The sequence below is a fragment of the Stigmatopora argus genome, chromosome 10, assembly GCF_051989625.1.
Source record: "Stigmatopora argus isolate UIUO_Sarg chromosome 10, RoL_Sarg_1.0, whole genome shotgun sequence".
In the NCBI taxonomy this organism is placed as follows: domain Eukaryota; kingdom Metazoa; phylum Chordata; class Actinopteri; order Syngnathiformes; family Syngnathidae; genus Stigmatopora; species Stigmatopora argus.
Window position 1 is genome coordinate 18,029,061 of NC_135396.1, and position 16,606 is coordinate 18,045,666.

The following is a 16,606-nucleotide window of genomic DNA, read 5'->3' on the forward strand; positions in this document are numbered from 1 at the left end:
AAACAGATGGGACATCCGTGTAGGTCACATCCGTTTATGTCACGTGGATGTAGTTTCGATAGATTTTTGAAGCAGCATAGACGTACAATAGCCATGGCTTCCAAGCGGAGACGAGAGAACTGTGATACTGATACTCACCAGTAGCAGAGATGAAAATGGCCGATTTTTGCGGAGCATAACGTGCCGCTGAGTGCTACTGATCATTGTGGACACTATTCAAAGCCATCTTTCCGGATTCAAAAATTGTGGAAGACCATGCATCCGCCCGCACAAAGACCAAAGCCTTAATGTTGCAAAAAGTGGAAAATATTTCAAGTCGTATTGCTGCCAATGCAAGAGGATTGTTCACACTCCGTACGGACGGCAGTAACAACAACTCGGATACGTTTTTTCCCGTAGTGTTGCGACATTTTAGTGGAAACCAGAAAATCTCAACATCACTTATATCTGTTTCGGTGGATACGGAAGCGTCTGCAAATGGCCGTAACATTTTTAACACTAAGTGCAGAGTTGCTGAAATATGATCTCAGTTGGGAAAATTGTGTTGAACTAGGCAGTGATAATGCTTCAGTAATGTCAGGTAGAAAAGCTGGGGTGTTCGGCCATATCAAGGAAGAGAATGACGGTACGAAGATATCTCCCAAAATCTGAAAATTCTCTTCACCCATTCTGAAATACAAATTTCGGTGTTTGGCAGCTCTGCCCATATAATAGCGAGAAGAATCAAAGGATTGGGAGTCATGCATGTCGCGAGTTATAATGGATTGTGGATGACTGGGCTCAAGTGTCGGTCAGCACTGTTATTCGATCTTTCGCCAAACCTGGAATCAGGTTCCCGGAATACACAACTCTGACTGACAGTGGAGCATAGCATGTTGAACGCGGAACTCTTTATATCAGATACAGAAAACTTTTGTACCTTTTACCTCAATAAAGCTGTCTTTAAAAAACACGCTAGCGGCTAATCTAACATACGCTAGTGGCTAGCATAACATAGGTATGTTAGCAGCTAGCCTAGTGTCATGCTAGCCCCTTTTCCGACGAAGCGCCCTATGTATTGACAAAAAACAGAAAATATACCCGCAACTGAGACTTTTAGGTTTTATAGGTTTGAAAATATGGTATCTGGGTTAAAATAGTTGTCCTTGCTGGGCATTTAAAAAACAACATTTTTTATAAAAATAAAACAAAATGAACTAACTATGGAAAATTATAATAAATTGTTCAACTATGCCCAGGCCATATGACAAAAAAAAGATCACGATTAAAAATATATCCTCTATTTGAGCGCACCTCTATTTGAACGGCACCTCTAATAAAACGGCACTTTCGGGGAAGAATTGAAAACTAGAACGGCACCCTCTAATTGAACGGCACCTCTAATTGAACGTCACTACAGGGGAAAGTTTGAAAATTAGAGCGGCATGCCGGTGAAATAGAGGTTTTACGGATCAACCTGAAAAGGATTCATAACGTTGTCACATTAGTGATGCCACCAAGAAGCAATTGAAGAAGCTCCAGATTGATGTGGCCGTGATTCCAGGAGGCTGCACCAAATTTATTCAGGACAAGCTCTCCTGGTCTACCAACACCACGGCAGTGGTGAAGAAGGCCCAGAAACGACTCCATTTCCTGAGGGTACTCAGGAGGAACAACTTGGACACTAAGCTTCTGGTAACCTTCTAAAGAGCCACTGTGGAGAGCATCCTGGCATACTGCATTACAGTGTGGTATGCTGGAAGCACGGCAGTGTTCCACCTCAACACAGGACACTGTACCACAACAGGTTGATTTGAGTTTTATTGTGCTATATTGTCATAATGTGTACTCGTGTTAATATAAATTAACACATTAAAACATGTACAAATCCATCAAAGTCAGAGTTGTGACCGTGGGCTTTCGTAAAAGTGTTGCTGACCGTCTTAAACGAAAGGTCGACTTGCTAGCCGACATTTTAGCCCAGGCATCCACAACTCGGTCACAAATCGTCGCGTAACTCACTTGACACTGCCTGTCTTTGTATCACTATATATATCGCCTTTCATCCGCATAAACTCAGCGTTGTCTTTTTAACTTGTGTAAGCTGATTTTCCAGCTCCCTCAATTTGCGAAAGATGGACTCGTTTTTGTTGAGGTTCCTCAATGCTCCCAAGTGTACAGTGCAGCGTTGCAGCAGGGCTGTTGGATTTACGTTTGCTCTCCAGTGCAGCATTCTGCGACACTTGTCCACCAAGAAAAATACATCTGCACTGTCATCACAGGACTCAGAAAATAAAGCCATATGTAAATCGAGTACAACACCAGTGGATATAAGAACTCAACCTTCTGAACAAATACCCCCTACTTATGGTGACTGTAAACCCTGCAGTCCACATGATGACCATGAGTGGTCCACCTCCACACAGGACACTGTAGCACAACAGGTTCACTCGAATTTTATTGTGCTATATTGTCGTAATGTGTACGGTCTTTGTATCACTGTTTGTCATCAGTAATCTATCGTTCCCAAGCCATTCGGCTTTCATCTGCATAAACTCAGCGTTGTCTTTTTAACTTGTCTAAGCTGATTTTTCAGCTCCCTCAACGTGCGAAAGATGGACTCGTTTTTGTTGAGGTTCCTCAATGCTCCCAAGTGTACAGTGCAGCGTTGCAACATAAACAAATTTAAATTAACTTGGATTACGATACAGACACACTCAAAAATAAGTTTAATCTAACCTTACACAAAACTTGTCTCTAATTTTGTTTTGATTTTTTTTACCTTCTCCCGGGTTGGCTCTTTGCCCCGCCTCCACCCTGACTTTGAGCGGGAGTTTTTAAAAGGAACCTATCAAGGGTTGTTTGCTTTTGTCTTCCCTTCAAAATATTTCAAAAATGACGAACACAAATGTCCTCACAATAGGATAGTGCAGGACCACTTGCCAACTTGTCTGGGTGCTCTTTTTTCCATAAGATCAAAAAACTCTTGCCACTTCGCTAACATGTCTTTGATTTCCTTTGTAGCGAGGTGGTCCCCTTTTCCACCTCCTCCTCGCTACTAAGCTCCCGCATCGCTGCGCCCATTGTTTGAAGATATCTTTACACGAGGGAGTTGCGGCGAGAAAGACAGTGTGCTGAAATCATAAGCAGCCTCTCCCGTCTCGGCCACCTGGCTGTCTCGTATGCTCGTATCTCAAGGCAAATATTTACTCGGAATTTTACTCGTATCTCAATTTCCTCGTACCGTATTATGCTGTTTATACCCATATATTAAATGATTTTTGCTTTTTTGAGTCTCCCGTTTGTGCGCCATTTAATATACCCCTGCCATTTAATATACACGGCCGGGTATATTAAACGGCAACTCAGCTTTTTTGACAAGATTTTTATGGTGTTCATGGGGGCATAATTACAGATACTTATGTTCATTAAAATTCCAAGTCAGACTTTATTCAGCAGTAAGTAGTTACTAGCAGTCTTTCGCTTGTTGTTGCTGAAAGTGGTTTGCAGCTCGTGTAGAATGGCGAGCTTTCGTTTGACAGTCAGTTCCGTCCGCTTTTTCCTACTCACTGTGCTGGATGTAGACATAATGTCGTCTCTGAAAGCTTCCGTGCTGCTTTTGCTTTCCATATTGAATGAGTGACTGCACAAAATCTCTTATACCGTATTTACGCGGGTATATTAAATGGGGGGTATATTAAGCAGCAAAATACGGTAGATTGTACTGTTAAATTTGTAAACTTGGCTAAGGTACCAAAATCTCTTGAACCTAAATTGCAGCCTTTATTTTGTTTACTAATGAAACAGATTAAGGTTAATCCTGTTACATGACCTACTTAAACCTAATACAGGTGTAGTCTGCAAAACGTTGATGCGCACCCCGTCACGTGCGTAGTGGATGATACCTTCCCGTTTGTGCGCCATTTAATATACCCCTGCTGTTTAATATACCCGGGTATATTAAATGGGGGGGGGGGTATATTAAACAGCATAATACGGTATCTCGGGGCACTTGTATGTCAAGGTATTACTGTATAGCGTTCTTGCGCCCAGAAGTCGAGTGAGAGCACGCGTGCGAGTGAAAGCCTGAGTGGGCACTGTATTCTCCCGCTGCCATCTTTAAGGTACCTAGGAAAAGGTATTTCGTTAGACGTGTTACATACTTGTGAGAAGGCACCATATTTTATTTCTGCATACTTGTTAGAAAAATCCGGATAATGTTTAAAAGCTCCTGAAAAAACTGGAAATTTGGTTTTGAAAGTGCTTGAATTTGACCATAATGGTGTAGCAACCGATTGCGCGATGAGAGAAAAACGCAGTCGGCCTGAATTCAGCACTTGATTGGTTCAAATGAAAACCTACACCCACTGCGGATCTGTGTGGAATAGTTTGCCCAACACAATTTTATGCTTTAATTATCTGACAAACGACAGACTTCACAGTTGGGCAGGCATTCCTAATTTGGGAATTTGGCAGACCTAATTATTTGTAGGCAAAACCACCTCTACATCAACACCAGTAAGACAAAGGAAATGGTCATCGACTTTCGGAGGACTCCTCAACAGACCACTCAGATGAACATCCAGGGTACAGACATTGAAATCGTGGAGAATTTGAAGTACCTGGGTGTTCACCTCAGCAACAAACTAGACTGATCCACAAACATGAATGCCCTGTACAAAAGGGGCCAGAGCCGCCTCTACCTACTGAGGAGTCTACGGTCCTTTGGAGTGTGCAGGACACTGCTGAGGACTTTCTGTGACACTGTGGTGGCATCTACAGTGTTTTATGCAGTGGTCTGTTGGGGATGCGGTAGCACGGAGAGGGACAGGAACACGCAGAATAAGCTGGTCAGGAGGGCCAGCTCTGTTCTGGGCTGTCCTTTGGACTCTGTGGAGGAAGTGGGAGAGCGGAGGATGCTGACCAGGATTATGTCCATCATGGACAGCACCTCCCACCCCCTGCATGAGTCTGTGGAGTCTCTCCGAAGCTCTTTCAGCAATAGACTGCTGCACCCTCATTGCAGGAAGGAGTGCTTCCGCAGATCCTTCCTCCCATCAGCTGTCAGGCTCTTTAACAAAAAATGGCTGTGTGATAAGACCTACCGTATGCATGCATATGTATGTATATGTGTGCTTATATGTATGTGTATGTATGTGTGTATATATATATATATATATATATATATATATATATATATATATATATATATATGTGTATATATATTTCAGCAACACACTTATTACCTATCTATTTATGTCTAAAATGCCTTTCCTATTTCTGCATCCTCACCCCCTTGCTACTGTGACAACAAAATTTCCCGAATACGGGATGAATGAAGTTATCCAATCCAATTCCAGCAGTTTTCCAATATTTGGTCAAATTTTGATAAAAGTTTATCAGTAGCACTACATAGCAAATTATTTAATGAGATTATCGAATGTACTGTCTTTAATTCTGATTCTTTATGTTTTAAACAGTGGCTTCAGGATGTCATTGCTCTCCAGTGCAGCATTCTGCGACACTTGTCCACCAAGAAAAATACATCTGCACTGTCATCACAGGACTCCGATAATATAGCCATATGTAAATCGAGTACAACACCAGTGGATATAAAAACTCAACCTTCTGAACAAATACCTCCTAAATATGGTGACTGTAAACCCTGCAGTCCACACGATGACCATGAGTGGTCCACCTCAACACAGGACACTGTACCACAACAGGTTGATTCGAATTGTAGTAAACACAATGGACCTCTCCCGGGGGAGTCTCATCCTTCCGAGGCAAACGGGCCATTAGGCTGTAGCAGAGAGTCTGAAGATTGTGAGCAGACAGTCTCTCAGCACAGACTTAAGCCTTGTGCCAACATCCCTGACTCAGTTTCTGCCTCTGACATGATAAACCACATTGGAACTGAAACACACAAGAAGAAGCCTGAAAGCTCTAAAGCTCACATTCTAAAACACCTCCCTCTACCTACAACAGCGTGCTCAGAAGCCAACCAGAACCATACAAGCAAGGCAGAGCTCCTGATTGAGTATATGGGCAACAACATTAAATCGTGTGTCTCCATTACCAGCCAAGAACGAGATACAAGCAACATTGAATCATCATCACCAACTTCAGGTATGCACTATGGCAGGGTTTTAAATAGTTTCCTTTTGAGCATCGGCCCTCAACCACCGGCCTGTGGGGCGGTATTGGTCCACGAGCCACCCGCTCCCAGTCCTTCAGATAAATATAAATATAAACGTTTTAAATCTGTGCACACGAGGCACTGGCAACGCAGTATGGAGATCATGAGCCACTGGTATGCTGCAGTGCCAGATTACAAAGACTCCAAATCAATCACACCCTAAATACAACAGGAATGTCACACGTTCGTTCAAGAGCTTTTTATCAGACAACTTAGTGCTGCAGGTTGAAACAACAAAATGGTTTTTGTTAGGATTTTTCTTTAGATGAGGCGTGCGCAAACTCCTATTTCTGCCGAGACGGCACTTTTATTGCTCTCTTATTTTTAAAATGAGGTGCGTTACGGTTCACATTGGAAATCACAGTTTTCCAAACGATAACTTCAATTACGCTGCAGCAAATGATATTGACGGAACACATATACAGTGGTACCTCGACATACGAGTTCCCCGACATACGAGCAATTTGAAATACGAGTAAAATTTTGAGCAAATATTTATCTTGAGATAAGAGACAAATTTTGATATAGGATCAGACAGTGGACGCGAGAGTCTGCTCATAAGAACATCATGTGCACTGTCTCTCTCCCAGCAACTTCCTCGTGTAATGTCTCTGCGAGCACTGGGCGGAGCGTTGCATTTTTTCAGTGTTTTTTTCCTGTTAGACAGTGCGAATGGCGTATATACTACTTCACGTTGGCAAGTGGTCTTGCGTTATCCTATTGTGAGGACATTTGTGTGCATCATTTTGGGAATATTTTGAAGGGAAGACAAAAGCAAACAACGCTCGATAGGTTCCTTTTAGTTGCATATGAAAGTCAGAATGGAGGCGGGCAAATTTGTTTGTTATGTTACGAGCGCGTTGCCGTGCAAAAAGTCCAACCCCCCTCCCACTCCCTCTCTCTGTCCGTCTCTCTCTCCCCCCTGCGAAATCCGTATAATTTTAGTACTATTAAACATATTTTAGTAACATTAAAACACTAGTTATTTGTTTTTTTGTTAATAGATGGCGAATTAGAACAAATGAAAATGTTTTTCCAATCCAATATCCTGTTTTGGGTGTTTTTTCAGAGGGTTGGAACAAATTAATTTGTTTTTAGTTCATTTCTATGGGAAACGTTCATTTGAGTTACGAGAATATCGACAAACGAGCTCAGTCCCGGAACGCATTAAGCTCGTATCTCGAGGTACCACTGTATACTAACACTTAAGTACACAAAGGTTGCATGTAAAGCCAAGAAAAACAAATGACCATCTCCCGCATAAGGCTGGTGTGAGTGCCGCATTTCCCGATAGTAACGTGTTGCTACTACTCACTCACTCAGCTGGTCTACCTCTAGCTCCAAGTCGCTGCAGAGAAACCTATTTGATGCGTATGTCAGTCGGGCCGAGATTCTGGACGCCTCAAAAGTGGCTCTCATACAATGTTCCCTCTAAGCTGCGCGCGTGCGCAATTGCGCACAACTCTCGTCTTCTCCGCGCAGCAGCAATCATATGGCGCGCACAAAATAAAAACCAAACTTTTTTTCCTCCCCCTTTCCTCATGATGGCGCCGTTTACGCGGCAGCCAGTGGCAGTAGCTCTGTCCACTTATGTTTTTCGTGTTTTACAGCCCTTCTCTCTTTTATTACATTTTAATATTTTTTAATACATTCCTTTTTACTTTACTGTGCAAATAGAAGAACACGCAGTAAAATCGGGTGAGAACGGTCTAAATCTGCTGTGTGTGGTTGTGTGCGTGCGTGTGTGTTTAGTATGTGTAATCGTTTGTCTTCAACCTACACAATGGACTATAAATGGAAATTAGCCCTCGGCTGCAATCATACATATATGTTCATTAACATGAATATAAATATGTTCATTAATATGTGCTATCCTTATTAAATAAATCAAAGCAAAATCATGGAAAAATATTGCATATAATTGGAAACTTGACTATCTCAAGTGACACGTTCAGCAGAAAAGTCATTTGAACGAGAATGAGAAGTGAGAAGGACAGATGTGTAAAATAAGGTAAAATTTAAGTCGGATTTGTGCATATTCTAATGGAATTTATGAAGATGTTTTATTCAGAGATATTTTTCATTCATTTTCTGAACCGCTTTATCCACTTTATCGCTTGCGGGGGTTGCTGGAGCCTATCCCTGCTGACTTTGGGCCAGGGGCGGGGGACACCCTGTATCGGTGGCCAGCTGATCGCAGGGCACAAGGAGACGGACAGCCATGCACACTCAGACCCATACCTAGGGACAATTTTAGAGTTTCCAATCAGCCTACAATGCATCTTTTTGGGATGTGGGAGGAAAACGGAGTACTCAGAGAAAACCCACGCAGGCCCAGGGAGAATATGCAAATTCAACACAGGTTGACCGACCTGGATTTGAACCCAGGACCCCAGAGCTGTGAGGCCGACGCGCGAACCACTCATCCGCTGGGCCACCCATTCATAGATATTAATCATTAAATTTTATTATTACTAAATCATTTATGTGCGGTAGACATGCACCTGCTTATGGCAGGTGTGATACTGGTGTGTGCCCATAGCGAGCAATGATGATGTGACTCACACTGGTACTCAGGGAGGTTGTCTTTCTGCCCAGACAAACAAAAAATTAGAGGGAACATTGCTCTCATACCATGTTTTCACTGAAGCAAGAACAGCATTTTCTTTTCATTTCACTCAGTTACCCAGGCACAATTTTGAGTGTTCAATCAGCCTATCATGCATGTTTTTGAGAGAAAACACACACAAGCACAGAAAAAGGTATCAGAAAAAGGTATCAGAAAAAGGTATCAAGGCTAATATTTTAACGATCAACCGCAAGACCTTTGATCAGCGTTAACAACTATTGGGATGTGGTGACATGGTAAACGCTACAAACACATCAAGGCTACTCGTATCTGGCCAGTCATATCACATTTAACTAGGTAAGACACCTGGATTCCCCTGGACCTGGACCTCCCCGCGGAGTTAAAGAGGAAGAGAAGAGGATGCAGAGCTGGACGAAAATGTCAGGAGAGAAAGCGACGCTTCAGACCCAGCATTCCATCTATTATTATGGGGAACATAAGATCTCTCCCCAATAAGATGGAAGAGCTAACGGCGCTGACCAAACAACAACGACAATATCGGAATATCTGCATTATGTGCTTCACGGAGACCTGGCTGAATGAACTAATTCCGGACTCTCTCGTCTCCTTGGACGGTTTTCAGCTGGTGAGGGCGGACAGAGATGCTGAGGAGAGCGGTAGGAAGAAAGGGGGGGGACTAGCTGTTTTTTTTAATAGATGGTGCAGCCCCGGGCACATTACTGTGAAGGAGCGACTCTGCACTCGAGATATCGAGCTAGTAGCTGTTAGCATCAGTCCGTTTTACATCCCCCGGGAGTTCTCGCACGTTATCATAATAACTGCGTATATACGTCCCTCGGCCGATGCGACAGTCGCCCGCGAGCTGCTTCACGCCACTGTGTCCCGGCTGCAAACGTCACACCCCCAGTCTCTCCTTCTTATCTCTGGTGATTAACCATGAGAACCATTTAACCATGCTCCCTTGGCTTCTACTCTCCCCACCTTCACTCAGTTTGTGAAGTGCCACACCAGGGAACAAAAAACTCTGGACCTGCTGTATGCCAACACAAAGGAGGCATACAGCTCAGTCCCCCTCCCCCCACTGGGCCGCTCAGACCACAACCTGGTCCATCTGATCCCCACCTACATCCCTATGGTGAGGAAAATAAAACCTACCACGAGGATCATACAAAGATGGACCGAGGAGACCAGCATGGTACTGAGGGACTGTTTTGAGACCACTGACTGGGAGGTGCTGTGCAATTCACATGGTAATGACATTGACAGCTTGACCCACTGCATCACAGATTATATTAACTTCTGTGTTGAGAACATTGTACCCTCCAAGAAGGTCCGTTGTTTCTCCAACAATAAGCCGTGGGTCACCAGGGATCTAAGGGCCCTCCTGAACAAGAAGAAAAGGGCTTTTAGGTCTGGGGAGAAAGAGAGCCTGAAAATGGTCCAGAAGGAGCTGAAGAGAGAGATAAGGAAGGGTAAGACCATCTACAGGAGGAAGCTGGAGAACCAACTCCAGAGAGGCAACACCAAAGAGGTCTGGAGGAGCTTGAGGACTATTTCGGGCCATGGAGGCAACAGCGAGAGAGACCCGGAGTCTGGCGGCAGGGAGTGGGCCAATGAACTGAATCAGTTCTTTAACAGATTCAGTCCTGCCCCCACTCCCCTGACCCCCCAGACCAGAAGCAACGCTCCCCCCTCGTTCTCCACCTCCTCCTCTTCCTCCCCCTCTTCCACCGGTCTCTGCATTACTGTCGATCAGGTGATAAAACAGCTCAAGAAGATCGAGGCAAGGAAGGCTACCGGTCCAGACGGCCTCAGCTCCAGACTACTGAGAGAGTGTGCGGATCAGCTTGGTATAGTGATTCTGCATATTTTCAACCTCAGCCTCAGTCTGCAGAAGGTCCCCACCTTGTGGAAAACTTCCTGCGTGGTCCCAGTTCCTAAGACTGCGTACCCCAGGGAGCCAAACCACTTCAGGCCGGTAGCATTAACCTCTCACCTGATCAAGACATTGGAGAGAATCATCCTCAATCACCTCAGCCCCCTGATGAATGCAGAGCTGGACCCTCTGCAGTTCGCCTATCGTCCAGGCATTGGTGTGGAAGATGCTACCACCTACCTGATGCACAGGTCTCTTTCACACCTGGAGAACACGGGAAGCACGCTGAGAATGATGTTTTTTGACCTCTCCAGTGCTTTCAACACCATTCAGCCGGTTCTACTGAGAGGGAAACTGGAAGAGGCTGGAGTAAGGAACCACCTAGCCGCATGGATCATTGACTTCCTCACTGACAGACCACAATATGTGAGACTCCAGGACTGTACGTCTGATGTGGTAGCTTGCAGCACGGGGGCCCCACAAGGCACAGTGCTCTCTCCACTCCTCTTCTCCCTCTACACATCGGACTTTAAACATAATACAGACACCTGCCACCTCCAGAAGTTCTCTGACGACACCGCTATTGTTGGACGAGTGACGGACGGGAACGACCTGGAGTACAGGGGAGTCATCACAGCCTTTGTTGACTGGTGTAGGCAAAACCACCTCTACATCAACACCAGTAAGACAAAGGAAATGGTCATCGATTTTCGGAGGAATCCTCAACAGACCACTCAGGTGAACATCCAGGGTACAGACATTGAAATCGTGGAGAATTTTAAGTACCTGGGTGTTCACCTCAACAACAAACTAGACTGGTCCACAAACACAGATGCCCTGTACAAAAGGGGCCAGAGCCGCCTCTACCTACTGAGGAGTCTACGGTCCTTTGGAGTGTGCAGGACACTGCTGAGGACTTTCTACGACACTGTGGTGGCATCTACAGTGTTTTATGCAGTGCTTTGTTGGGGATGCGGGAGCACGGAGAGGGACAGGAACAGGCTGAATAAGCTGGTCAGGAGGGCCAGCTCTGTTCTGGGCTGTCCTATGGACTCTGTGGAGGAAGTGGGAGAGCGGAGGATGCTGACCAGGATGATGTCCATCATGGACAGCACCTCCCACCCCCTGCATGAGTCTGTGGAGTCCCTCCGAAGCTCCTTTAGCAATAGACTGCGGCACCCTCATTGCAGGAAGGAGCGCTTCCGCAGATCCTTCCTCCCATCAGCTGTCAGGCTCTTTAACAAAAAAATGGCTGTGTGTTAAGACCTACCGTATGCATGCATGTACATTTATGTGTATGTATGTATGTATATATGTGCTAAGCAACACGCTTATTTAATTATATATTTATTCATGTATTTATTTCTTGACCTACTTATTACCTATCTATTTATGTCTAAAATGCCTTTCCTATTCCTGCATCCTCACACTCTTGCCACTGGAACAACGAAATTTCCCGAATACGGGATGAATAAAGTTATAAAGTTATCCAATCCAATCCAAGACGGCGGCGCCCTTGGTAAGATGGCGGTGCCCTGAGCGAGCAGTGACAGGCACAAGTGAGATTTTACACGTTTTATACAAGACACGGTTTATTTTTTTCTCCTTGAATTTCATTCATAGATGTCAAAATAAATGATTGTCATTTTATCTGTTTATCTTTTCTGTATTTTTAAATAATCGCGGCCATATCTGATCTTCATTATCTGTGATATTCGAGGGATGACTGTACCTGTACAGTACATTTCAACAGTTTTGTTGTACAATTGAACACTTGTGCTCATGGGTAAAGACTACAAAGTGGTAATATGAGATCGTGACAGTCTTGGCCACTAAACTGAATGAATGAATGAAATGTTTTTAACAAGGATGATTGATGCTAATTACCTTGTAAAAACTTTGTTATTAATGCAATATGATTCAAAGCGGAAGGGAAACAACATTACCGTTTAGTAAAAAATATATCGAATATCTTAACATTTTTATAGCATCACAAATATTCAGATTCTGGCTGTATCAACCGTTGTTAAAAAGTTCAAATGCAATAATGAACAAACTATTTGTTGCAAGATTTTACACGTTTCATACAAATGAAATGTGATTTTCCAACCTTATTTTCTGTAGTTAAGTTATCTTTAATGCTACAAATGTGAACGATTTCAAACTCAACTTTTTTTTCATGGATTTGATGCAATCGCAAACTCAATCTCTCTTAGTGTTGTCTGCAGATATGAAGTCTAGCTTGGTATCGGCAGACCCTGGTATATCAAATTCACTGTCCTCAATCTCTAATCTCTGCATTAAAGATTGCATTGATGATAACAGGGGTATGTGGATTCTATGTTGTTGTGGTGTTCTGCAAACCGAATCTGAAATGTCAAATTTTTGTTTTCCTGTGTATATATTTTAGAGATCGAGCTAGGCAAGCTTGATATAGAGATGATCAAGTTATTGGCATGGCAGAGGATCCAGCAGCTATTCCCCTGTAAAGCCCCTAGTCCTCTACCTACAGACATCAACGATGCTCCCAAACCCCCTACATCTATCCCTGACTGTAAGATTTCAGCTTTGGCATTTCATACAAATATTGCAAATTTTGGTCATAAACCCATTTTTTTTGCAGATCAGAAGAAGCTGAAGGCCCGAGCAGTTTTCTACCCACTGACAGGAAAAGGAATGGCTGTCAGCATGTGCTATAGGACATTGTACATAGGATCTGGTAAGACCCAATCAACTGATCGCAGTGTCATACTAATATGACAGTATTCCAATAAACCACCAATTAAAATTTGATCAATGATCATTGTTAAATGAACCACACAAACTATATTAAAATTGCAGTAAAGTACATATTTTAAAATCAATGCATTGGAATTTCAAAGGTAGTTAAGTGCCAAACATGAAAGAGGTGAAAAGCCTAATGTCATTTTCTTTTTCTCTGTCAATTAGAGCCCAGCAAAAGCTTTGCTCCAAAATGACTGTCATCTTGTTTTGCAAATAGCACGTTACCAAGTTTGAGGCCATTGATTTAATTTTTTTTTAATCAGAAGTTTAATAATTACAGTCATTTGAAAGCTATCTTAGTGTAGAATCTGAAATATGTCTGCATCGGCATTTATCTTGAGCAACATTACGTTGCATATGTCTCTTATTTTGAAATGTTGCTCAAGTGCGCGCTTGCCACTAACTGCGAGCTTTACACCCGGTACATAAAGATTCGTTTTTTTTCTCGCAAAAAAAGTTGTAATTTTTTTTAATGTTTTGCATTGTTGAGGAATACTGCAAACCAGAGAGTTTTTATGTTTTAATTGTCACCTTATAAGTGCAAAGATTGCGTTTTGGAGAAGACTGCCATCAGTTCATTGCAAGCTAAAGTTAGTACTCTGATCCTTCAACATTCGCGGCTTAAGTACATGGCGTTCTTTTATCTTGAGTATTAAAAAGTTCATAAAAATGTCAAAATCCATGTTGAAACTCGCAAGTGGAAGACGGGATAAAAAAATAAATAGCGGAATTCAGAGCGTTGAATTGGGTGGCACTCATCGCTGAACAAGCAGCTATATTTCACCGTCAAAGAAGAATGACTGAGAAGGATGACGTCTTGCCTATTCCTGGTTTCTTCGGATTATATTTTGAATCGTGCACATTTCCTTTGTGTTTTGACTCGCTGTTGAAAATGCTTCCTAAATATTGACGTTCCTAGATATGCAAAAGGTGTAGCACGCCTTTGCGGCATAAATGAATCTACACTGTGGCATTCTTTGGTGTTGTTTTGTCATTCACCATTAGCCTTAATGTAGCCATGCTAACACCACAATATGTAATGTAGATGTTTTTTTTTTAAATTTTGTGATAGGTTCACCATTAGGCATTCCCAAATGCACTCACAAATAAAACAGACATCTGACTCATAACTGGGTTCTTGCAAGAGATAATCGATCCACACGCGTCCTCGGTCAAGATCATTCTGCCGAATCGATGTCTCTCTTGCTAATTTATTTCATAAGATTCACAACATGCATCTCAGTTCTCAAAACAATTGTAGGTCTGTCGGATCTTCCCGAGGGAGTGCTGCGGACAACACTGTCAGAAGTCAAAACAATTGTATGTCCTCCGGATCCGAGGAAGCGGTATCACCACCTGGTGCGAAGTCGAAGTCAAAACAATTGAAAGTCCTCGGAGCTCAGTGTGAACAATAGTTTTGAGAAGTCCAGGTGCAAGGGGAGTGACCTTGCCGTTGTTTATCACGGTTGCAAGCAGATGTACTAAAAATGACTTTTTAATGTTAATTCAATTCAACATAAAGCAAAGCGTTCTTCATTGCAAGCAAATTTAATAATAATGATAACCCTAACATTTTGTATGTCTGAATTTCATTTCTATGGTGTGTTGATGAAAAAACCTTACCGTATTTTTTATATATATATATAAATAAAAAATACGGTAAGGTTTTTTCATCATATATATATATATATATATATATATATATATATATATATATATATATGGATATATATATGGATATATATATATATATATGGATAAATATTGTAGCACATTTTGGTGCTCGCCGTCATTCCGGCTGGATTTACAAAAGAACTTCTGCCACTAGATGTTGGCGTCAACAGAGCATTCAAAGCTAGACTGCAAACTATATATATATTATATATGGATAGATATTGTAGCACATTTTGGTGCTCGACGTCATTCCGGCTGGATTTACAAAAGAACTGCCGCTAGATGTTGGCGTCAACAGAGCATTCAAAGCTAGACTGCGAACTATATATATATTATATATGGATAAATATTGTAGCACATTAATTCTATGTTCATCGTCATTCCCAGTGGAAGTTTCAACTGTGGTCCGAGCTTTCAGGAAGGCAGAAACTACTGACTCGATTTGTTGACATTCCCTTTAGCGCAGCACCATCTAGTGGGTGCACCTTTAAATGCGTTGCGTCTTGTGTGTGTCAAATACAGTGGTACCTCGACATACGATCGTAATCCGTTCCGAGACTGAGATCGTATGACGAGATTCTCGTAACTCGAGTGGACGTTTCCCATTGAAATGAATGGAAAACAAATTAATTCGTTCCAACCCTCTGAAAAAACACCAAAAACAGGATATTGGATTGGAAAAAATGTTTTATTTCTTCTAATTCGCCATGTATTGACAAAGTAATAAACGAGTGGTTTAATAGTAATAAAATGTGTTTAATAGAAGTAAAATTAGACGCATTTCGTGGAGGGGAAGGCAATGACACACGGAGGCGGGGGGAGGTGTTGGGGGGGACTTTATCCACGGCACTCGTAAACAAACAAACAAATTTAAATTAACTTGGATTAATATATACAGACACTCAACGTTTAATGTAACTTCACACAAAACTGAATTCTAATTTTGTTTTAATCTTGTTTACCTTTGTAACTGGTTGACCCCACCCCGACGTTCCGCCGGAGCCTTCAAAACGAACGCATCAAGAGTTGTTTGGAACCTGCCGCTTCCCCGTGTCTGATTACCGAGTGTATATTCCAGATCTTTTCTTTGCAAAACTCTGCCGATCCATTGTTGTTTACCTGGTATGTAAATGTAGACCAAAGTGGGGGGGGGGGGGGGGGGGTGGACGGGTGTGGAAATGCAAAGTCCGCCCAGTGCTCGTAGATCTATTTTATACACGAAAGAGATGCAAAAAAGACAGTGCCATGGCCACCTGGCTTGGTCGCATCACGAAATTTTGACTGCATCACGGGCGAATTATTCGATCGAAATTTCCGTCGTAAAACGAGAATATTGTATGACGAGCGGTCGTATGACGAGGTACCACTGTACAGAAATAGCACTCGTTACTGACACTGCGCCTTTAAATGCGATGCGCCATATAGTCGTGAAAATACGGTACCCAGTATGCACCGCGCACGGGGGAGAATGGATTCGCCGGCTGCTTACCGTTGTTGTGAGACC

At 42.7% G+C, this 16,606-nt stretch overlaps 1 protein-coding gene across 7 annotated transcripts in view; it reads left to right on the plus strand.

Annotated features, from left to right (window-relative positions):
* phf12b (PHD finger protein 12b) overlaps nucleotides 1-16,606 on the plus strand; it is a 90,354-nt gene that overhangs the window by 45,777 nt on the left and 27,971 nt on the right. For 5 of the 7 annotated variants that reach the window (XM_077610594.1, XM_077610597.1, XM_077610598.1 and 2 more), the window contains 3 exons: nucleotides 5,460-6,108; nucleotides 13,055-13,198; nucleotides 13,268-13,363. In XM_077610594.1, the coding sequence (XP_077466720.1) occupies nucleotides 5,460-6,108; nucleotides 13,055-13,198; nucleotides 13,268-13,363 (889 nt within the window). Of the gene's footprint in view, nucleotides 1-5,459; nucleotides 6,109-12,872; nucleotides 12,972-13,054; nucleotides 13,199-13,267; nucleotides 13,364-14,689; nucleotides 15,016-16,606 lie in introns of those variants that run through there. The other 2 variants (XM_077610600.1, XM_077610601.1) reach the window with 2 other exon arrangements.